Source organism: Solea solea, chromosome 2, assembly GCF_958295425.1.
Source record: "Solea solea chromosome 2, fSolSol10.1, whole genome shotgun sequence".
In the NCBI taxonomy this organism is placed as follows: Eukaryota; Metazoa; Chordata; class Actinopteri; order Pleuronectiformes; family Soleidae; genus Solea; species Solea solea.
Window position 1 is genome coordinate 19,969,946 of NC_081135.1, and position 24,995 is coordinate 19,994,940.

At 39.5% G+C, this 24,995-nt stretch overlaps 1 protein-coding gene and 1 long non-coding RNA gene across 2 annotated transcripts in view; both read left to right on the top strand.

Annotated features, from left to right (window-relative positions):
* The window catches only part of itgbl1 (integrin, beta-like 1), a 38,993-nt gene that overhangs the window by 7,012 nt on the left and 6,986 nt on the right, over positions 1-24,995 (top strand). The window contains exons 3-8 of the mRNA XM_058618024.1: positions 3,290-3,436; positions 4,776-4,898; positions 5,134-5,274; positions 8,381-8,521; positions 11,327-11,473; positions 17,280-17,396. Coding sequence (XP_058474007.1) covers positions 3,290-3,436; positions 4,776-4,898; positions 5,134-5,274; positions 8,381-8,521; positions 11,327-11,473; positions 17,280-17,396 — 816 coding nt within the window. The remainder of the gene's footprint in view (positions 1-3,289; positions 3,437-4,775; positions 4,899-5,133; positions 5,275-8,380; positions 8,522-11,326; positions 11,474-17,279; positions 17,397-24,995) is intronic.
* On the top strand, positions 20,087-23,265 carry LOC131446665 (uncharacterized). Its single transcript, XR_009233949.1, has 5 exons — positions 20,087-20,381; positions 21,675-21,710; positions 21,838-21,999; positions 22,108-22,185; positions 22,914-23,265. It is a non-coding gene; the product is annotated as an uncharacterized LOC131446665 (long non-coding RNA).

Genomic DNA, 24,995 nt, shown 5'->3' on the forward strand with positions numbered 1-24,995 from the left:
AGCCCGTGATGTTGCTTTAAATGTAGACACACTGTACACAAATAAACGAATTAGGGGAAAACAACTGCATAATGGCCGTCTGTCCTAAGTGATTATGCATTAAATAAATTTAAAGCATAATCGTTTGATTTACAGGAGAGGGAGACGGGGAGAGAGAGAGCGAGAGAGAGAGAGGAATAAGCACTCAGAGTGGAATGCAGTCGTTCAGCAATTACGGTCCATTAAATTGTTCATCTCTGTATTTTTTCCCTTGTACATATTTTGATGTGCTCTCACTTCTGAGCTTTGCTAGGCAGTGTGCCTGTGCGGTGAGTCACCTCATAATTCCAGTGTGGGCTGCAAGAAGAAAAAGCCACTCAAGTCTCTTTGAATCCACTAGCAAAAGACAGTTTGGATCAAAAAAGTACGTCCCAGCGGTATGAACTAGAACACACAAGAAGGCAACAGAGAATAAAATGTGAAGTTAGAGAGTTAGAGCCCTGTTGTGACAGTGTCATATATGCACTAAGGCCAGTACATAGTGAGCGCAGTTGCTTTATAACTTCTGACTATGCATGTACCCATAATAGGAATAGGAAGTGGCAAATACTTCCTATTCCTATTATGTGGCAAATACTGTATTTACATGCATATAGTAATGTATATTTGAAACAAACAGGAATAAAACCCCATTAATAAATTAAACCAACCATAATTAGGCCACATTCATGAAAAACAAAAAACACATATGGCATTTATTCATTTTTATGTATTTGTTTGTATCTCTTTTACACACAAACATTCAATTTTATATATATACATATATATACACACTCATATACATACATGTGTTCTCCCCAATGCTACACCAAATCCCACTGTACGCTGAGAAGCATTACAGTGCACACTGTGGGTTGAAGTGTAAAGCGTGAACCTTGTGATTCTGTCCAATATAGGTTTAAACGTCTTTTGATATATTTACACAGTTATGGATTCTTTGAAGTCGAGTCAAATGCCGAGTTGGACATTTGTATGAACTAGGATGAAAGCAGGACGTCCCCCATCCTGTAGGCAGCATGTCCAGAGAATGAGTTATTATCTAAGACAGGTGTCTCCTAGATCTTTTCCGCAGAACACAAGCTGATGTGCTGTCGTTTCACGGTCCACGAGCCACGCGGGATGGAAAGCGAGTAGGAATAATTATTCACTGAAATGAGTATCATGTTATGGAGAAAGAGATTGAGCCAAAATAAGTGGAGCAATGTCATCAAGTGCAAGTAATAAATAAGCATATAAACAGTTTCAGGGAGTTTTTTTGGATTTGCAGTATGCAATTTTGGATGGGCATATGCCTATAATTGAAACTGCACTGAAATCTCAGAATAGTGTTCTATTCACAGAAGGTAAATTACTTTTGGGCGCACACATTTAAATAATAATCAGAGAGCATTACAAAATTATTATATACCATACAAACACATTTCCTTGTTTATCTCCTTGTCAGTGTTATTCCTTGTTAATCACCAAGCAGGAACAAGTTCAATTCAAATCCAAAATTAGCTTGCTGAGTGAGTCACCATCCTCTCCTTGTCAGCAGTTAATCACGGTAACGCTACATCACCTGTTATTACTGCCACTGATGCCGGTGCACATGCAACCCCTCATTTTCTAAATCCTAGTGCATGTGTCTGTGTACTGGCTGGGACGTTGGAAGTGTGTGGAAGTGTAGGAAGGAACCTGACATCCCGAAACAACAGAGAATTACTGCTCTGGATGCACTGGATGTACAATCGAACACAGACAAGACAGCCACCTTCCCACACACATAAACCTTCACCCACCAAACACAAAGAGGCCATTTTATATGTCAGCAAAATTGTCAAGCAGAGATTAATGGGGGCCAGTGGGTGGAAGTGACTTTGCAATAGTCCACTGAATTAAGTTGGAGACACTTTAATTCTCTTTTATAGCTGTAATTCCCATCTGCAAAACTTAAAACTGTGCTGCATAACTTTTAAATATAATGTCTGTTTTATTAAAGTCATTATCAAACGAGTTCAGTTGCTATTGTTTTATGTCAAGACAGATGGAGGCAACAGCAATACTCACTCACTCATCTTCTACCACTTTATCCTCCACATGAGGGTCGCTGGTGCCAATCCCAGTATGACTGAAAACACAAAGAGGTGCCCAAGATACGTTTTGGATCAATGCCTCTTGCCCCTGCCCGCTCTTGCACTGCTGCTGTATACACACACATGCTCCCTCAGTCAGGTCTGATAGTATTGCTTGACAGAGCCTGTTTACAGATGAAAACATCCTTTTCTGTTGATGAAGACCAAACAGACACAGAAAAATAACAAAAATGTTTCATATTGCGGCTCTAAAATTATAAATTTAAAAAAGAATGCTTAAATCTTTTTCATATTATCTTTACAAGTTTGTCATGAGTGGATTGAATAATAGAGTAGTGCACAGTGTTTGTGGTCTTCAGTGAATGTATAGCTCTGTTGTTGATGTGTTTAACTATTGAGTTTGAAGTATATTGTCCCCCAATTGTAATACTTTGTATTGAAAACATTTTTTTTCTCAGAATCACAACATTCCTTGAAGTGCACTCCTCATATATATATATATTTTTTTTTTGGCCATAATTCTTCCCAAATGTCCCTGAGACGTATCAATAATGAGAAGAGACAGGGGACTTGCCCGTTGTTAATGACTGATGGATAGCCCTTGAAAAGGACACCACATTTACATGATGAATGAGTCAGTAGAATGATTGAGTGTGACATACAAGGCCCCTTTCTGTTAAATGCAGTAGGAGCATCATTTATAAATTGTCAACAGTGCTCATTTGCATCATACAATTCCTCCTGTTTTTCATGTTGCTCACTGTGGCCATTACAATGATGAGAAATAGTGACGCCAAACTGCCTGTGCGGGTTCCTGAAACACTTAACAGAGGTTTTGCTCTCATAGAGTGATTGATGGGGAAGCTATACAGTATAGCACCATGATATGTTGTAACAAAAAGGTTTGCATTTCAAATAACTCTTCAAAAAACATAGTGGATAATATAATGGCAAAAATGCATTATATTTCACATCCATTTAAAAGAGTAACACAGACATATGATGAGTCTGTTGCTGGAGTACAGTAGTGCCATTAGTGCCAGTAGTACCAGAGTCCTATAGATTTGTACTCATGCCTTACCTTACCATGCATTACCTGAATGTAATTGTATTCAAATAATAACACACAACTCAGCACTGATAAATCGCATATTGTGTGTTGTGCTTCACTTTAGACCGTGGCTACTGTGACTGTGGGGTGTGTGAGTGTGATGAAGGCTGGTCGGGAGATGCCTGCCAGTTCCAGGACGATTGTAACCTCCCCAACAAGAAGAGCAGGGAGCTCTGCAAAAACCCACAGGGGGTGGTTTGCTCCAACAGAGGTACCACAGCCACACATGCGTACCCTCACACCTGTGTGCCAGTTTGCATGAAAGCATCAACAAATACCTGCATCATGCACATTAAACAGGAACATCAGTACCATACAACAACATTCTTGTCAATTTCCAGCAATGCATCATTTTTTGGTGGTTAGTTTGAACCAATGGCGTAAACTAATAGTGTTTACTACTGTAAAATAATTATGCAATTCAGATTATAATATTAACATAAAAACAAAAATATTTTACCCACCGTGTGTAGTTTGCTAAATAGCTCATTACTGATGTAAATTATCAATTATAAATTGTTATGATTACCCACGGAAAAAGCTTAACTTTTGAAACCTTTCATTGCTTCCAGTCACAACAGATGCAATCTCTTGCTCCCACACATACCGTATCTATAAATATGAACAATTTCGGTTAAATTTAAAAAGGTAAATTGAATAATTCATGCATGAATGAGGATCGTCAGAAATACTCACTATGATCCTAAGAGCCAGATTTAAAATGAATTGTTTTTGCGTTTATCTCTGTGGACACATGAACAAGTTTTGGCACACTGAACACTCACTCACTGTGTGGGGTGATGTCTGAGGTTGTTTTCCCCACACTGACAGTCACTCACCTACCTGAGCTCGACCTCACTGCTGCCCTGCAGTGCCTCCAGCCAAATGAAGAAAAAACCTGCGTTTGAATATTTTCAAACGCAGGTTTTTCAGAGAATGTGTCTCTGAAAGTGTGCACTGTGCAGTATGTGGCATGTAGAAATGCAAATGTATTCACAGCATGGAGTTGTCTGGCCTTCTGTCCCTATGGTGCATCTGAATCCAACACCAGTCTGGATCTTTTGGCACCTGATTCACAGACGGTGCCTCCAGTGCACAGCTGCAAAAATCCTTCCTTCCTCATACTGTGAACATATATGAAGTCCAAAATGCATTGCCTTAGTCTCAGTCTCAATAGCAAAAGACATTCTTGTGTACCCATGGTAAATTGCAGTGGGAATAATACACAAGTCCTTATATGGACATCCTGGGGGTGTGTGTTTATAGGTCACATCTTCCGGCTTAACAAAATGTGTTTTTTCCGTGGTCTCATGTGTTGTTGAGTCAATTTCCGATTGTGCTGAAAAAGAGGATATAAGACACTTTATATTTCACATTCTTATAGCCTCTGTGTATATATTTTAACATAATATTGTAACGCTGTAATGTGCATGCATGGAAAAAAACAACCTAAATGCTCTGTGTTCTAAGGGTTAAATTAAAACTAAATAACAAACCAACAAATCAGCTTTTCTTTTTTTTTTTTAATTTAAAATTGATATCTTCCATAGGAACCTGCCACTGTGGTAGCTGCATGTGTGACAATAAGGAGAACAGAGGCCTGGTGACAGGACGTTTCTGTGAGTGTGACGATAACGAGTGTCTGGACGAGGACACTGGAGACGTGTGTGGAGGTATGTCTCCAAGCGTGTGCCACACGCTCACTCTTCCCCACAACCTTAGACACATGGCTATTCAATGACTCCCCATCCTTATGCTGTCTATGTCGACTCATAATAATTTCATGATATTGTTTTACATTATGTGATTAATTATATGATTATATGAAAGAATCAGTGAAATCTGTTAATCCGTACCACCAGAAGTAAAATGTTCAATTGTCGCTTATGCATTCTGATCTGCTTCCAGGCCATGGCCAGTGTTACTGTGGAAACTGTTACTGTGCTGCTGGTTGGCATGGAGACAAATGTGAATTCCAGTGTGACATCAGCCCATGGGAAAGCAAACGGAGATGCACATCTCCAGATGGCAAAATCTGCAGCAACAGAGGTCTGTTTACCGGCGTCATATAAAGCCATTTTAGATGGGGATATGATTCACACAATTGTTGTGTGTTGATTTAATCACTGTGGTGATGTTTTAATGAAGAAAGAAAGAAAGAAAGAAAGAACATCTGCTATTATATGTTTGTCTACAATCTCAAAAGTCATTACAATGTCAACAGAAAGTAAAGTAAATTATTTTGGTCGTTGTAGTTTCTGAACGTAAGGTTTATATTATTAAACATGAATGTTCTCTTTTCATTGAAACTTTTTTTTTACATGGGCAGTCAAATGTGAATAAGTACAATAGCAGCCGATTTAATTTTTTAAATGGAAAAACATTCTATGTTAAATAATCTGCATATGAAGGCACATCACATTAATCCCCAAACTTGGCGCCACAGACTCCTGACCCCATTATTATTGAAGCAGAACAAAAGATATGAGCTAGTTTGTGGAAAATCACCCACATGCAGATGTCCCAATGTTTCCTGTGGAGCTTTAAATTGACCTGCTGCAGATGGTGCTGTTGCTCATCACCTGTCATGAGTCATTATAACCACAGTGATCATGTGGGGGAAACTGGATGGCTGGTGACATTTTATAAATAAAGCCAATATTTATCTTTTGATACAATCATGGTGGATTTCAAATAGTGTTTAAATTGTATTTAATTTGTATTATGACCCACATTATTTAAGGAGAAACGGGGCCAGATATAAAGAGGGAAAAAAGAGTGCACAAAATAGACTAGGTTTAAATCCCTCAAGTCCTATGTAAATTCCATTGAAAGTCATCAGAGGTTGGTGGACAGGCAGTCAGGGAAATGGCTCCACTAACCTAACTCAAGTGATCCTGCGGGATTTCAGTAAAGCTCTCTAAAATTAATTACAGTGGACTGGCTGAGGGCTGTCTAAGTGGTAAGGCTAAATGGTAGACTACACAGACAGACCTTCATTGCAGAGGTGCAATTTATAGTTAAGTGCACAGCCGATGCAGCATGAACAACTATCGTCTGTGTTCATGGTGTAATAGCCCATTGTATTCCTCTTAGTGTAGACGTATAGCAATTGGCAGACAGAGGCATGACCACCCCGAGACCTACCCTGACTGAGAACAAAAGAACATTTGCATAATAGGTATTCTCACCAAATTTAGCTAAAGCCAATCATAATGCTTTATTGCTTTATTATGCTTTATTGATCACTGTATAGATCCACTTTAATTCATTGTCGGATGGTGAAAAGGGTGAGGGCTAAATTTGAATTTTTATTGGAGTTTCTCTACTTTTTCTGTTCAGCAAAATAAACATCCATCCATTTTCTACTGCTTTATCCTCCACATGAGGGTTGTGGGGGGTGCTGTGCCAATCTTAGCTGACATAGGGCGATAGGCTGGGTAAACCCAGGGCAGATCACAGTCCATCGCAGGGCCACATACCGACAAACAACCATTCACTCTCACACCTAATCCCCATTTTGCATGTTTTTGGATGGTGAGACGAAGCCGGAGAACTCGGGGAAAACCCACGCACACACAGGGAGAACATGCAAACTCCATGCAGAAAGACCCTTGTTCCAACTGGGGCTCAAACGCGGGTCTTCTTGCTGCAAAGGCAAGAGTGCTAACCACTACATCAACCATGGCAAAATAAACATAAACCACATAACAGGAAATCTGAATTTAAATATTTTTGAGCCTTTCACAGTCTGCGTCTGTATTTGCAATTACCAACATGCAAATATATGCTTGCGATTTATTATAAATATAAAAATGATAATCTCTATAATCTGAAGATTAACAATCACATTGAGGCTGCCCATGTGGGTCTACGTACTTATCAAATAGAAAAGTGTTGGTATCAGATCACAGTTTATTTGTTGCACTTGGTTCCAGTTTGGTAGACATTTTGTCTGTAAACTCAAACATGTTTTCATTCAAATGCCAAACAGTTCCCACAAGACATAAAATTTATGACTGATTATAATGAGAATGGTTGTCATCCCCATGTGACATGCAGCCACTTTGCTCTGTGTTAATCCTCTTTTAAATAATTCGACGAAGATGATTTTACAATAAATGGTTGATTTGATTCCACAATAGATAGTTGATTTGATTTCGTCATCCTGTACAGAGGATGTGATGGGTTTTGAATTAGACTGTTAAATGCCCAACACCCCAGCCCCAGTTTACTTCGCTCAAAAATAACCTTCATCTCATGTTCATAGTTGGAAATAAATGAGAAAATGATTTGGTTGACTGCACTTATCCAGACAAAAAACTCTGTCTGTGTGTCTGTCTGTTTGGTTCACCTAGCCTCCTCATTTCAGCTAATTATACACAAGTGGCATGCTGTCAGAGTGATAACATCTCAATACGTGCATCTATATATGATTTCTTGATCAAAATTACTTGTCTGCAAAGATGATATGAATGCATAAGGCACAGGGGGGAAATAATTTTCTTTTGTATGGAGAAAAAAAACAATAATATAATGAAAAAATGTGATTTCCCATTCTCCTGAAGAGGAAGTAGAGACAATCTTGAGCCGTAACTATTGAGCTTTGTAATCTGCTCTGGTGAACTTCAGCTGTGACACATTCTGATGGACATAAAGTTGCATGGCGTCTTAAAATCCAGGGCTCCAGGGTTATGAGTTGATGAGTGAGACCAAAACTATACAGCCAGGGGCCAAACACTGCACGTCAGCCACAGTCCACAGACTTGCCAGCTGGCCGCCCCCCCCCAGGGTTCCCTTTGGTCTGTCACTGCCGATAAGAGAAAATGGGATTTCCACTGGCTGCAGCTCAGCTGATGTCCCGGCAAAGATGTTGAACAAATGAGAAAAAGAGAGACAGAACAACAGATACAGAGATAAAAGGGAAGAAAAATGAGACAAGAGGAGAAAGAGTATTTTTCCTGCTGGCAGCTACTAAGGTAGAGAAATATGTACTTCAAGCCCCACCTTCATCTGGGAAAGAGGTCAATTTGTTTTGTTTTCTTTTTTTGCTATTTTGTGTGTGTTTATATGCACATTGTGGCTTTATTTGAAGTAGACTGCCGCATTGTGTAATTAATACAATGTACCATATTTATCTGTGTGGTTGTGTTAGGGACCTGTGTGTGTGGGGAGTGCACCTGTTATGATGTAGATCCCTCTGGCGACTGGGGAGATATTCATGGAGACACCTGCGAGTGTGACGAGAGGAACTGTCATGCAACCTATGACCGATATACAGATGACTTCTGCTCAGGTCAGTATTCTGTTACACAAAAGAAATACACAATCTCATTCCCAGTTGTGACACAATTACAATCCAATTTTAAAAATTGTTAAAAGGATAATTTCCCTTAAAGCCAGTGGTGGATAGAACGTGGCTAATGAGTGAGCCTGTGTTTTCTCAAGCTTACCTGTATTGAAATAATAGTGTAATTTCAAATACAGCACTGCATTAAACTCATATGAGAATAGCTTCAAACACAAATTAGACTTGAATATTTAACAAAAAACACACACATACACACATTGACTGCTATGGTGGGCCAGGATAATAATTAAACATGTTTCACAAAACACAGATTCTCTTTCTTTACTATATTCAATCCACTTAAACTTTCCATACCAATTGCTGTTGAATGAGTGGGATTTCCCACCTATGACCGTAGCTGGAAATTGTGAGGCTGGTTCTTCTATGGCTGATAGATCCGATGGTGTCCCGATTGGCTCTTTAGACACCGGTGCCGGCAATTGATGGAGCGGAGTCTGCATGCTAATAGTTGCCTGTGTTAGCAAAACAGGAAACATCAGACGTGTAGTATGAGATGAATTTCAGAAAAGGTTATTATTAATCTTTAGTAACATAATAAATTTGATTCTAAAACTAAAGACATTACAATATAACTTTTAATTATTATTTTCATTAATCTGGTGGGCAGGCTGTCAATCTAGTAGATCCGCCTCAGCACAATCATAGTCCTATTTTAGAAATTGTTAAAGGGTCAATTTCCCTTGTAGGTGCTGACATAACTCAAGCAGATCACATTCCCGTGATTGACAGGATATGAAGAGCTGTTAGAAAAGGTGGCAGTCACCTCAAGCACTTGCTCTTGAAAAAGTCTCTGAAGTCTGAAGTTTCAGTCTCTGGCAACATTAGCTTTGTCAAGATGAGTTCTGACAAGCTCTGCAGCACTGATGTGCAACAGGTTTTTGTGGTGGGTTGCCCAGATCCTTTATCACACCAAATACCTTCTGGACCTTGTCTGTGAGACTGCTCATGGTGTCTGACATGGGTCCTTAGTTTTACCAACGGCACCACCATCACCTTTGACAATTGCACTGGCCTGTTTAAGGACTTTGTCAAGCCAGAGAACTTCTTGTGGCCACCCCAGCATTCACCTGCCCACCCATCGAGTTGGAGCAAGGTATGAAGAGACCTCAAAACAGCCATCTCTGTGTGGACCCCCCCAAACATGATGACAAATTTATGCTCACCATACAGTTCAGACCATTGACATTGCACTTTTCGGCCAGTGCATAAACTACTATTGTATGTCTGAATCCAGATCAGGTCCCTGTCATAACAGCAGACCAGCATCTTGGAATGTTTCACAAATCCGAAACTAATAACAACATGAACTTTGTGGACTTTGTCAAATTTAAATTTCATCTTTGAGTCAAAAAATGATCATCATCTTGCAAACCAGCCAACAAATTGAACTTGAATTTGCACATTTTGCATCAAACATACAGTTTGATGCCTAGATCAGTGACACATGTCCAACCATTGACATTCTACCGTAAAAAGACATTTGATGCCACAGCCGTCTTGAAAAATGGTCGCCATTTTGGATTTAGTGGTGGTTAATGAGCTTTTCTGAAATATAAATAAAAAAATAAAAAAATAAAATAAAAAATGACTTAATCTGCTGCACTGATAGCCTTAGGACGTTTTTAAACCAATGGGACCATGCTAATATCTAGAATGAACGAGAGAGTGATACAAGTGTGCTTTCAGTGGTTACAGAGGAATAAAAACCACACCAGTCAGACACCTACCAAGTACATGTAAGTTGATTTGTTACTTTTGAACAGAGCCAAATTGTTCCTCCCATGTTTCCAGTCCATATGCTTAACTGGCTGGACGTGAGAGGATCATTGACAGTCTGATCTGTGTCTTGGAAAGAAAATAGCCTATAAACATATTTCCCAGAAACTATTGCTTTAAAAGTAAAGTGGAGTACAAGCTCCTTTCACCTTGCAAATACTTTTTTTCTTTGTTTGGAGGTGACCTATACAGTGTACCTCCAAATAATTAATAACATAAAAATGATGAATGCTACAACTGTACTGCCCATTATTTAAACTTTGAATTTCTCTACTGTGGGATTTATTAACATCCTGGCATATACACAAATAAAAGATGTATGCGCATACCTTTCAGTGTGAGTGATTGAAAAAAAATCCATAGACCCTTCATCCTCTCAACTCTCTGTATTTCCCTGTCCAATCCAATGCTCTTAATTCAGAAGCTTTGAAAAGCCATATGGTGAAGTCTGTGCAGCCAGTGTCCTATAGACACCAAGTTTTATTTCATCCTCTCACCGCTGACATGTCCTAGACTAGACATAAACTGTGGAAAAAATGTCTCACTTGATTTATTACTGTACATCAGTAAACCTGTGGTATTTATTGTCTCAAGTACTAGTTGCAGGTCTTCTTTAATAGAACAGAGAAAAAATGGATGATAAACAAAATAAGAGACACTGAGTGACTGACAGCTGGAATCATCAATTGGGAGTGTGGTTACAGACTTTGTTTTTTTTTTTTTTAAACCCACAAGATTATGTACAATATTTATATAGTCTATGGCCCATCCCTTCACTCCCTCTCTTTACTGCTCTATAATCTAAAGCATCCCTTTTGGTGTGTCCTCTTCATTTCATACCCCACCCTCCCACCCCCTACCTTCTTAATATGGTTATTTGAAGGTTTCCCGTGCAAAGTCAAATATTTGTTTAAATTCTCTGCTTTGTCCACTTTCTCTCCTTCTTCTTGGCAGGTCATGGCCAATGTAACTGTGGCAGATGTGACTGCAAGGAGGAATGGGTGGGAAAGAAGTGTGAGCATCCTCTGTCATGCTCCCTGTCTCTGGAGAGCAGTCTGAAGAGGTGTCGAGGAACGTCCAATTTGTCCTGCTTTGGACGAGGTACCTGCTCTGATCCAGTTGCCATGGTTACTACAGCAGACCTGTACTCTGCTCTCACCTCTTGGTATAAAATAGGCCATTTCCAGGCTACCCTATAATTCCACCCCTAAAGACTCAAGGTTGCCCTTTGTGATAGTATATTTATCCAAGCCATGGCCTGGACAGCAAACACTCATGACTGCATTTGTGAGTGTATGTGAGTGTGTGTTTGTACTACTGCTTTCTGATGGGTGTGAAGTGTTTGTGCTGTATGATGTGCACTTGCAGCCATGCATATGTACAAGTGTGAATGTGCCTTTGCACGTGTGAAATTAAGGAGGACTGTTTGCTGACATTAATGAGAGCCAAGGCAGGAGCAGTGCTATCTCAGTGGAACAAGCTGTGGGTCGATGTGTCTGGTTTATTACAATGCATTGAATTCTTCATTAGTGGACTTTCAGTGCAGAACAAGTTTGTTGATGCTGAGAAAACAATGATTATTACTACAACACTGCTCTTACACTGTCTCACTGTTGAACAGTGGTGGTCAATCCCTGTTACTATTCAAAAAATTTATAGAAAATTATATTGAAATTAGTCAATTCTGGTTGTTGTGGGAGGAAAACATGCCTAAGACAAAATATTTAATAAGAGATTAACCTTTTTTTTAACTGATGCATTGGAACTATGCATGCATGAAGTGATCAGATAGGATTGGCGTCATCCAATTCTGATGAAAAAAAAATTGCCTAAATGTGATTGGTTTGCAGAGGTAAATGACAGTCACACTCGCTTTACACCAATGGACAGAGCCCAGACAGAAATCCCCTGAACTGAAATAGCCAAAAACTGTCAGTCATTCATAGTACGACACTGCTTATCAAAATAGGAATAATGAATTGTGTAAACAAAGAAAGACTTTGGATTAAAAAAGCACCACAACCCAACAATTTTTCCACAGTTGCTCAAAAATGCTCCTTAGTGGATTGAGAAGCTTGTGATAGATTGAGGTCAAACTATTTTTCATAGGAACACATGCTGTCAATCCATGCCGACGTACAATGAGGGGACACCGTTCGGTGAATTAATCACAAAAGAATGGAACAGAAACATTGTCTATAGAGATGTACTGTATGTGGTGTCTGTTAAAGACAGAGTGTGTGTGATTGTCTTGATATAGATGTCCATCCTGAACATGTTGACAGGATGATCAGGTAACAAGCGCTCACACTGAAAATAAAAGAGAACTTAGACAAGAAGGGATAGTGACTGGAGGACTGTCGTGTCCCTCAAACTGAACAAGACACTTAACCTCTTGATTGACAAATTTAATCTTCATTGTTTTCAACTTGGGAATTAGAAGTGAGTGAATGGGAGCCCTAGCAAATGATATTTTTTTTCCAAATTTGAATCAATCATCCATTGTATAACCCTCCTGAAATAAGTCCAAATTAATCTTAAGTCTCGTCCAGAGATAACAATGCACAATGTAGTGAATGACAACCTGCATTGTTCTAAAATATGCTTTAGGCATTTGTTAAGAAGATATATTTTCTAGTAGCTATGCGTCATGTCATATTTTCTCTTGTTGCATTGTACAATGATGTAGCAGGCTTAACCAATCAGTGGTGGGGTGCTGTATGGACCATTGTTTAACGTGGCGCCATGCCATTCATTTTTGCCCATAACATTGTTGTAGTTTTCTGGGGAATGCCTGACAGTACGTATGGGACTTCAGGGTGAGAGGAGGACTGGAAAAGTGTCCAATAAGGTCTGAAAAGTGATGGAGCCTTTGCTACAATGACACAACCTGCTCAGTTTCAGGGCCCTGCAGTTTTATCAGGGGTTAATGTGAAGCATTGATTTCCTGTTTCATTTGACTGTAGAGGAAGTCACTGGGGAGTCCACAGCCTTTCAAACACTGCTTTGTTCCAGATGAGAAGAGAGGATATGTGGACCGTAGCCCCCTGTCCATTGTTATATTGGCCATTAATATCCCTCACCCACTGCTAAGAAAGCTGCAGATTACAATGGACACCTGTACCAAATGGACAGGGCTCCTATACATTCACAAGTCAACATCACCTTTGACAAACAATAGACAAATATACATATTGTGTCTGTACCAAAACAGATTTTGTTCTTGGTGGCCTCAAACCAGTTCCACAGGAGCATTTTACTCCCTCTCTTATAATGAAACTGCCAAGATTAACTTTTGCTGAGCGACTTCATTAGCTTTAATTCCTCCTGCAGTACCTTTAAATTATCTCCAATTGCTGCAACGAAATAGAACTTTAAATTATGCCATACAAAAGAACAATTAATGGGATTCATTTGTTCAGCTCTTCCTATGGTAAATATAGCCAGGCCTGTCCAGTCAATGCCAGTTATACATGTACATTTACAAATATATGAATACATATCTTGCATTTATGTGCAATTTACCTCAGTCAATCACTACTGTAGAATTCAATAGACTCAATAGAATTCCCTTTTTCAAATAAAAAACAATAAATGAGTAAATAAACTGGGAGAGTCTCTTAAGGCCAGTAATTATACTACATGTATTTTCTGTTATTAATCACAACTATTGAATGCATTATTCATTCTCAGTCTAGATAGACAGAGCAGTGTCTATCTAGACTGCATTAATGAAGGGAAAGGCACTGAGTGTGTGAAGATGGCCACTTGATATAGTGATGAGAAGATCACAGCAGTTGGCAAACATATGATTTCCTTCATGTTGATTGCAAAGCTTTAATCAGTGACAATAGATCTGAAAGGTAAGAAAAGGGAGGAGAGAGAGAGAGAGAGAGAGAGAGAGAGAAGGTTTGTTGGAAAGACAATGAAGGGAGACAGGAAACATGCAGGGTGGGAGGGAGGCAGAGAGAGAGAAAGTGAAGGAGACAGACGTAGAAAATCACTTAGGTTTGGATGAATGCGGCTGCTACAGATGGCAGCATGAGCAGAAAGGCCTTGAAATTTGAAACAACAGCTCCAGAGCTTTCCTTCCTGAGGGGTGGAGACGAGACATTTATGCATAGCACATTCTTCAGACTGTGGTATTTCCTCAAGGAAACACCTGCTTTCAACATCTTTCTGCTGATTCTTGGGATTCCGCTCTCTGCTCTCTGATGAGCCGCCTGTTACTTTAACTACCAAAATATCAACAGCAGACGCCCAGATATCCGTACAGAAGTTAAACACTTAGAGAGATTAGATTTAGAATTTGAGGAAGTTGGGGGGTTTTGGGTGCTAAAGGAATCCTTCTATTATACCACAGGGTGATTAACAGAACAGGAAGAGAGCACTTTTTGTAGATTGGATTATTTATATCGAGTGTGATGCTAACACAGACACAAGACATGAAGTGCAGTTGATGGCATTTTGTTCATTTGGCTTGTTGAGAATGAATAAATGAATAACTGTGTGCAAAATCTTGTACTGCAGTCCATTTACCAGATGTCTCACTTATAAACACATGGATACCAAGGGTGCAAATTAACAGTTTCATCTTGATATTGATATGACATGATATTATACATAGCAATTGTTTAATCAAGGAAAATTCACAGAGCATTGAGGTCTTTTACAGCAATGCATAATGCATATTGACTCTTTTTTGCCAATACCAGGAGCCTGTGATCAATATAGTCCAATACTATAATGCCAAGTTATACACAGTTACATTTATATCAACCTACAAAATGCAGCCAAAGTAGGATTTGACAATTTTATTTGAACTCGGTCATGAATGTAACTCAATTAAATAAAAATCTGTTCCTCAAAGGTAAAGCAACATTGGCGACATGGAAGTGAGCATTGATGTTTATTGATGTTTTGATGCGATATATTATATTGCTGATCATTAAATCAATAAAGATCCAGAATCCTTACACTCTGCTAAATAAGTCTGTCCGCTGGTGTTGCAGGCAGCCAGGATGCCAGTTAGTTTCCCAGCAGAATAGTGAGCAGAGAGTCACAGCTGTGGTTGTGCTCATGCACATCAAACAGTGAGGCACAATCCTGGCACTGATTTTGGCAACAGAAACGGCCTCGCATTTTCCACCTCACTGGAAATGTGTCAAACGTGACACCGTCTAAATACGAGAGTCATACAGTCACATTTAAATGCCCATCAAAACACCTCAGACAGGATGGCAAACATCCACACGCAAACACACACATGCATGCACCAGGTTTGACAACAACAGAGATAATCAATAAGGCAGGGTGTTATGACATCACTGGTTGCTGGGGTAACTGCCTCCTGAGAGCAGAAAGAGGAGCACAGGAAGAGGGGTTGCTGATGTGAGTGTAGGTGAGTGTGCGTGTGCGGCCATAAGAAGCGACCGCGATGTGCCATGGACAACATATTAGATTGAGGTGTCAGTCAAGCGATTGCCTCGCAAATTCCTGTTCAGCACATTTAATCCACCTAATTCCACTCAGTGAGTCATGGTGAGATAAAAGCATGCAGGAACATACACATTATGGATATGTTTTAGGTGTTCTTTAGTGGCACTAAACACAGAATGCGCCCCCGCAGGGCTAAAAACCGAAAAAAACATTTAGAAAGGGATAATGTTTTCGTAAAAAGGGCTCGACCCGCTCAATAAAAACAGGAGAAAGGAGAAAGGGTGGCACTCACTATGCTGTGTTTTTATCAACTGTCTTCACTGAACTGGGAAATTCCTTCAGAGCAATTACATTTTGTGGTGGCATGGCAGCAGCTTACCTGTGTGCAGCCCTAGGTGTCTGTAGCATTAGTGAGAAGAAAGCATGTCCAACTGTGTGTGTGTGAGACTGAGACACACAGAGGGAGAGCGAGAGAGAGAGAGAGAGAGAGAGAGAGAGAGTGAGAGTCCTCTTTTATAAAACATAGAGCAGACAAAACAAACATTGCATGGTAATTCCTCACATTACGCAAACTGTCTGAGGTAGCAACAGATAAGTCTGTAGTCTTAGATCGCATCAGAGTAACATTGCTACTAATGCAGAGCAAGCTTCCCAAACTTCTGAGGTTTTAGGCTCCTGAAAGTTTAATAAAGCATCCTTAGACTGATAAGATTAGAATTAAAACACATCATAGAACAAGGATTATGTGTTTTGATGAATTTGGTAAATACAAGTGTTCTTATATCCCTGTCTAAGGCCCACTTTTGGGCTGCAGCCCACTCTTTGGGAAGAACTGCACTATTGATAGTGCTGTTGTTTAGGCTCCATTAGAAGTCAATTCTGCTTCAAATGTTTGTGTATGTCCTTGTACACTTAACACCCATATGATAAGAGTTAGAGCTACCGTGTGGAATGATCAATGAGCAGGTATATGCTGCACACCTCCAGTGATAGTCCAGAACAGATTCTGTTTTTCTAATGAGTTTCACCATTAGCCAGCATACTCACTTAGAAAGCTTCCCCATGGCCCTCTTCACTGGCAGCCTGCTGATTGAAGAGGGAATCGCAATATCTTGAAGTGTGTGTGTGCATCTGTGTGCACGTGCCTGTGTGTGTGTGTGTGTGTGTGTGTGTGTGTGTCGTACATGAATGCGAATATTGCAGTGAGTGATTTATACATTATTTCACCAAGTGGCTGGAGGGAATGTGGGCAGATTAAGTCGTGCTTAAAATTGAGCTCATCTACTGTAGGCAAGCACATTATCTCCAGTCCTAGAAGTTAGTTGAGAAGAAGTAAAAACTCTTGATGAATGGAGAATTGAGACAGTAAAGAAAGTTGCAAGATAATTCCACTGAACAGCCATTAACTTCACAACTCTGCCATTATAACGCTGTGCTCGGATGTGAGAAAATGCCTCTCCTTTTGTAGGTCAGTGCCAGTGTGGACAGTGTACTTGTCATCCACCTGGGGACAGTCGTGTTCACGGCAAAAACTGTGAGTGTGACGATCGCCAGTGCGAGGACATCGGCGGAGAGGTCTGTGGAGGTAAGAATGCACCCACACGCACATGCAAATCTTTGTGTCTGCTTAGGACAATCAGTGCAAGTTGTTTTTGAAGCAGCTATTAGGTCATTTTTGAGATGTTTGGGCTAATGCATCCATGATGGAAATGACACATTTATTCACTGACAAACATCTGACAAACAGCCTGACCTCAGAGAGCACAAATGCTTTATGGAGTACTGCCTTAAATCAGACTTGTGGGTTGTTCTCAAGGTTTCTCCTAGATTTACTTGCAGAACCCTGACACTGAGAGACCCTGACCAGACACTCTAGATCAGGGATATTTGTCTGGATAAGCAGCTTTTTAACACATATTTTAAGGTATTGTACTGAGAACAGCTTCAAGTGACATGACATTGATCAATGTCGTGTCTGATGAGCTGATGAGCCTCCTCTAACTGAAGTTCAGTGTTGAGAATTTCTTTCCGTTTGTCAACAAAAAAGTAGCCGTACTCAACAATTTGTGAACACGGATGATATGAATGGCAGCATTTTACAGGAACAATATACCCACGTTGAAATGCTCATGTAACCATACCACCATTTACTATAGGGTACATCTACTGATACATTTAAACACTTAACCAAACCTCCTCTAATTATTGCAAATAAAGCACATCATGCAGAGCAGGGCCACTTGATTTTTCGCCAGCAGCAGATGAATGTAAAGATCAATACAGTTTGATCCCATCTGCTCTCTTTGATTATCCAACCCTCGAAGCCCTTGAGTTGAATTTGAGAGGAGTTGCTCCCAGACTCAGAAGCTTCCCGTCAAGGTCTTGGGACATTTGAGCTCTTAATTTGAGCCATTTATGCACAAGCACTGTTATTGGTAGATTGCGCTAAACATTAGAGGCTCAGTTGAAATTGCTATTTCCCTTTACACCAGCTGCTACTGCTCTCAGAAAACAAGAGAGGGCGTTGCATGAAGGCAACATGTAATTAAAGACTGTGGAGCTCAAATGCAAACAAAATGTGGGGAAGTTAGATCCTGCAACAAATACTGTAGGCAACACAGAAACAGAGAAGAAAGTGACAAACTGGTCTAACATGTAAGAGCTGCATTTTTTTAGAACAATTTTAGTAAGGACATAGCACCGTGTACTCTGGATATGCTTTTAGGGAGAAGTGATATGACTTGACACATGTGGTTAGTTTCCACTAGCACTACTCTCCTCGCCTCGGCACGGCATAGTTATTTTGCTTTTCCATTAGTGATATGGTATCTGGTACTTTTATTGGTACCTGGTAATTTTTTTGGTACCTGGTACTTTTTTTAGTACCTGCTCTGCTCATCCAAGCGAGCTCATCCTATGTGTGACACCGTCAGACTGCCGTGCACTGAGTGGTCAGAGTGCCATCACAGGAAGAGGTGCTCTGGTCATGGAGGAAGTACTGAACAAATCGTTTTTAATTAACTCATTCTAATGATTCAGTGCATCAAAAACAGCTGCTTTACATGTCACTAGTTTGTGTGTGTCACATATAAAACAAAGTCACGGCAGTTTCATGCAGCCGTGCTGTGATGACCCCGCCCACGTTGAGAAGGTACTATTATTGTTATGGAAAACCAACCAAACCGTGAACAGATACCTCTGTAACACCACTGAGGAACATTCCCTCTATAGCATTGGAGAGACTTTGTTATGTTTCGTTATAACAAAGACATTTTGTTGTGTAATGTAAAGTTTTAAACTGTTATTATATTCCTTTAAGGTGTGCTTTCTAAAGTTTTTTTCGTGGGCTGTGGCATTTTTGTACCAGTGGTGCATTGCAGCATCTGAGGGCAAATTCCTCCATTAAAAGGGGGATGGAGTATTTATGTGAATGGATTACTGGGGCTCATTGTGTGCTGGGCCATCCAGAGACAATGCTTCATGAGGCTTCTGGGGAGAGCCTGTCTGAGCTCCTAACACCAGAACAGTCAGTCGCACACAAACAAATGCATGCTCGGACACACAGACATGATGTCAGGCGAACAATTAAGTCTGTATACACAGAGGCCCGTGGAAATTATTGGGTGTTTCTGAGAAAATAAGAGAGCCTCCAATGTGAGAAGATTTAATAAAGAGAAAACTTTGTGGTGAGGGAGCTGTGAGAAACACCCCGATATAGGGTACAGTGAGTGGCCTTAGATGTTTAAGCCTTGCTGCAGACAACAGAGAGAAATGAAAAATTACACACACCCCTTGCATATAATCCAGTCATTCTGTGCCAACCGGCCTTTCACTCAGCTTAGTCCACACTTGACTCTCAAGTGTTTTCTCCACACACTCAACAACGAGTGGAGTGAGCAGCCAAAAAAACTATCCACTTTACAAAGCCTACATCTTGTGCTTATGAAATGTGAAATTTCATATCAGTGGACAACTCTCATTTTATGACTGTATTGTACACTGTAAAACGCTACAGCCCCTTTTAGTTATGTCAAATTAATACTTCTATTTAACTCAAAGAGCTCTGACAAGTTTTGGATTTTAAACTTAAGTTTGCACGTTTTCTGAATTTAAACTTTAAGTTCTATGTTGTGTTGACAATTGATGATCTTGATGTGTTCCCTTAACTAGAATTTCTGAGTTATGATTAAATTGTGCGTGGGTGGTGAAAAGGGCGGGCTTTCATTGAGCAGGGGTGAGGGGGGATGGCAGGTGGCAAGATGGAAAAAAAAGCAGCTATTACTTTTAATCTTGAAAGAAAATCGTCTTTAAACCATGGCAAAGTTTAAAGGTATATAAAATGACCTGTCTGCACATACAGCTAAGTTTTGTGTTCACAATTATGAATCTATAATCTATAAATATAGAAAAAAGTGGTAAACAAAAGAGGACTACTTTCCATGGCGGATGGATAATATGCAGCGCTACCTGATAACAACCTGTGAATAGTGGCGGACTCATTTTCTCATCGAGTTGGAGCAGCAGGACCCCTAAAGGAGAGGAACTTTCCTACTGATTTACCTTACCGAAGGTGAGTTTTTATATATATCTTTTGATTAAGTATGTGTAAATCAATCTTAATGTTGTTTAAAATGATGTTTGAATGTAGATTTTAGTTTTTAACTGTAGCTGAAAACTTAATTGAAGTCGATAATAAGCTAACTACCGTGACCTTGTTAGACTCATTGTGGGCAAATTTCCTTAACCGCGCCTTTTCTGAAAAAGTACATAATTCAAAAACATTAACCAATTAGGTCCGTTTTTATATATATTTAATATGTCTGGTTTTTAGCTAGACGGAGAGATGAGACCTTCATTTGCGTCAGACCTTCGTTTAATTTTAATTTTTTTTTCCAATGTAAACCTGTGTTGTCAGTTAAACACGTAATTAGCGGCGTAAAAGCAAACCTCATTTGAACGGCGGCAATTTTTTTTATCGCGATATCAACGTTCCTTTTGGCCGAGCAAAATTTGTAGTTTTTTCACATACTGTTGCAACAACTAGTAACGTTAAAAGAACTACAACACCACACCGGATATAGCTAGACCGGAAAGAGTAGTAGGTGAACGTTACGCTTTGAGTGGATGACAGCGCTCCTCCGTCTCCAAGCGGGCTCTGCGTATCCAACACAGCCTGGATCATTTCTCGCCGCACTCCCTACATCCAAGTAATGATGTATGCAGTGTTATCAACTAAGCTGGCTGACCCCCCCAAACCGTAGTAAGGACACGTCCAAAGACCGCTAGCTCCTTTAGCTCGGGTTACCTCGTTACGGCAACAACACACTAAATCACGGGACTTTGTCTGCGTTGAAGAACTGCACTTTATTCACAGCACTGCAGGGTGATACACAGCATCTCTTCTTATTATTGTGCGGCTCGCACAATAAGAGGAATAACTCAAAAATATGCAGGGTGACAGAGATATTCACCTGCGGCTGGCTAATGTATGTCTGATATCATGTATGTATATGTGCTATGTAATGTCTCTTCGTAGAATAAGATGTGTAATAATAATTAATCTAAAATAATATTTTGACACATTTTGGCTTGAACAAATATTGCGTCTCCTGCAATTTGAAATTGCAGTAAGCTGTATTGCTATTTCAATAACATTTGTATTAATTGTTCAGCCCTACACTACAGTATATGCCAATATTGTTTAAAATAAAAAAAACATTTGCAGAAAGTAAGCTGATCCACTTTTCTATGTTGATGTCCGTCACCAACAGCAACACTGCATAAAACAAAAGTAAATGTGTTGATAATTTTGTGTAATATGCCTACAGATAAACAATTAATATATGTTTTTCCCAATTTTCAGATATCTGCAAGAATGGGCATTTAATGAAGTGGAAATGTAAGTTTTGTCCATTCTTCAGTGCGCAAGGAGCCTTTAATGTATTTTCATTGTCTTTATAAAGCTTTATGCAGCTCCAATTTCTTTCTCTCATGCCCCCTTTTCTGTATTTTGTCATTTGTTTCAGCTGAGTGCTGAGTTCGACAGAGTTGTCACCAAAAACCTGCTGGAGTCATTTCTGGAAGGACTAGATGCCACAATGGCAAGTCTGTTGGAGCTCTACAAAGCTGGGGTGGCATCAAAGAGGAGGTCAAACCTGAGCAGTGTTCTACAGTGTCTTCAACAGGAGGTATAGACTGTTCAGGAAAACAAATCTAATTTCTTATAAGTATGTACCAAAATAAGATGATTATAGAGGATTCTATTGCATTTACATACTCTTGCCTTTTTTGTGTAGGACACAAACCAACACAAAAGAACAGCTGCCTTACTTGATCTGGCTGAGGATTCGTCAGATGTAATCAGGATGTGTGATGTAAGTCAATGTATTTACGAGGGCTGGAGAAATTACTCGATTAATAAATTAATCTTCATCTACTTTGATAATTGATTAATCGGTTTGAGTATTTTTCTTTAAATAAGAAAAAATAAGTTTTCTGATTTTTCAGCTTCTTAAATGTGAATATTCACTGGGAATATAATTTCCAGGTTTGAAGAACACTGATCAACATTTTCAATGTTTACTGACATTTTATTGATGAAACAACGATTAATCAAGAATTTTGAAAATAGTTGTTATTTGCAGCCCTAGTCTTTTATACAGATTTTTTTTTGCCATAATTAAAATATATACAATATTCCAACTACCAAGAACTAATCTGAAACTGTCAGTCTTTAACATATTTAACAAAATCTTCTACACAGAATTTACAGTAATAAAATGGAGGACTAGCCTGGCTAATGTCAGACTGTATCTCAATCTTATTTGAGATTGAGTATTAGTGCAGACCTTGTCAGAATAAAGGTTCAACCACTGTTCAGCATCAGTACATGTTATACAAAACAGTACAATTTAAGAAAGATGCAGCAACCTGGCCCTCAATAGTCTGTATTAAAGGGGGTTATGTCTGTAAAATTTTTAAGTATTGATAAAATAATGAGATGTCACAACTGTTCTATCAGTATATTTTGACGTTCATAAAAATAAAAAAAAAACATGTTTTCCTTTTATGATAATTTAATTGTCTTTATCTTCGTCATCAGGCTCATGGAGAAACCCTTGATGAGAGAAATGCAGGTTGGACTGTTAATTGGACATGAGGAATCTCGGCACGGTGCATTTGCTCTCAAAATCTTCAACGTGGCTGTGGTGGTATAAGAGACAATCATTCTTCATGACCTACAGGATGTGCCCACAGGCTTCGCCATGCTGATGGGAGCAACATACTGCCTGAACCTCCAGTACCCACACCACATTGGGCCAAATTATAATGTGGAAATGTATGATACTTAACAACTTGTCTTTGGTGTGGTTTAGACATTTTGGCTGGTTTTGTTAGCACAGCTGTTTTTTAAGCTGCTGTTTAACGTGGTTCAAATAAATGACTGCAAGAGCTGCAAGAGTCGATTGTGATTATTTCAAATCATTAAGCTTGATAGCATCAGTCAAAATAAAATAGACATTCAAATTAAAACAAATATGAAATTAAAATTTTCTTAACTTGATAGGACAAGTTGTGTCAATATAAAATAGTTGTATCAACTTGAAATTGTAATTTATTATAATGCAGAAAGTGACTTTTAAATCTCTGTAAATACAGGATATTTATTTGTTTGAACTTGCTGTAACGAGTTGAACCACAAAGCGATTGAAAGTTGAATCAACTTTATAACTAATAGAAGAATGTTGAGATAACTATACCACTGCACTTTACTCAACTTTATTAACTTGAGTTTATTAGTCAAAACAAGGATAATGCTTAAGTTGAGTTGAATTGCAATTCTAAGGCAGCAGGTGAACTTCCGTTTGCAAGTTGAACAGACTAAAAATGTCTTACAGTGTAGGTAATGTAATAGTTAAAAGTGCTGTTGACCGTAACATCCATGTGTTTGTTTGCCTTATCGGGCACATGTGTGGTATACAGTTTCAGAGCTGTAGAAGTTATTTCAGACATGAGCGGTGTCATGTCTGAGACCCACTTTGGACACATTATAGTAGAATCACCACTTTTACTCACACCTAATATGCCCAAGTGGCAAATCAAAATTTAATGTTGAACACCGACACCGCACAGCCCAATCAGAGCTCTCGGACAAGGTTGTTCTCCCTGTTACCAACGTGGACGTCATATCACCATCACTTTAGCAACATTAACAACTCTTGATATGTAGTTAAGGCCCTGGTATACTTCAGCACGCACCGTGCGCATGGCACGATTTACCCAGATTTTGGAACTGCGCACAAATGGCGCTTTGGGTGAACAGTGAATGCGCAAACTGAATTTCCGCCTCACAGGTGGCTTAAGTATAAGCTCCGTTCACCAAAAGCAGAAAAAAAACATTTCGACAACAGTGGAAGTAGTCGCCAAGGATAGTCATCCGAGCCTCGAACTGGCTGACACCCCGACTTCCCTGCACGACTGACCTCTCAGTTTTTGAGCTGCTTGAACCAGACGGACATGAAGCATTGTTCTCTTCTTCTGTGGTAAGAATACATTCTATTCCCGGTGTCTGGATTTGTATCGCCACCCTATGGTGAAGTCAGATACTACAGGACCCTGATGCGCGAGTATACCAGGGTCTGCGCGTCACATTGTGCGTCGCATTACGAGTATACCAGAGCCTTTAGCCATCACAGACACACCTTCACGTGTGAACACAACATGTATATGTGAGTCCAGCATTAGGGTTGACACTTGTCTTCACTTCATCCTTGTCTCTGATTGGCTGGGGTTGTCTCGGAATCTGTGACATGTTGGTGAGCCTCTCTAATTGCATCTTGAAGAGCTCAAACACAGTGACTGGCAACTGTCATTTAAACAGCAATTAAGGGCTTTGTCAAAGGGGGGTTGTGAAACTCTGAATGATAGTGCTTAACAGGATTTTAGGAGGGGTTGCTTGACAGGCAGTGTGATATTAATATTTTTTTTTTTTTCTTTTTTAATAATTCAATGCCACTAATGGAGTACCAGAATAAAAAGGCTTTTTAACTCGTGAAAGACTCTCTGTATACAGTACAGCTGTTTACTGTAATAAATATCTAATTCAACACCACTTCATCGTTACTGTTCATGTTTAAATGCTATGACACAACACCTGCTTGGTGAATGGCAGGTGCGGACTAAT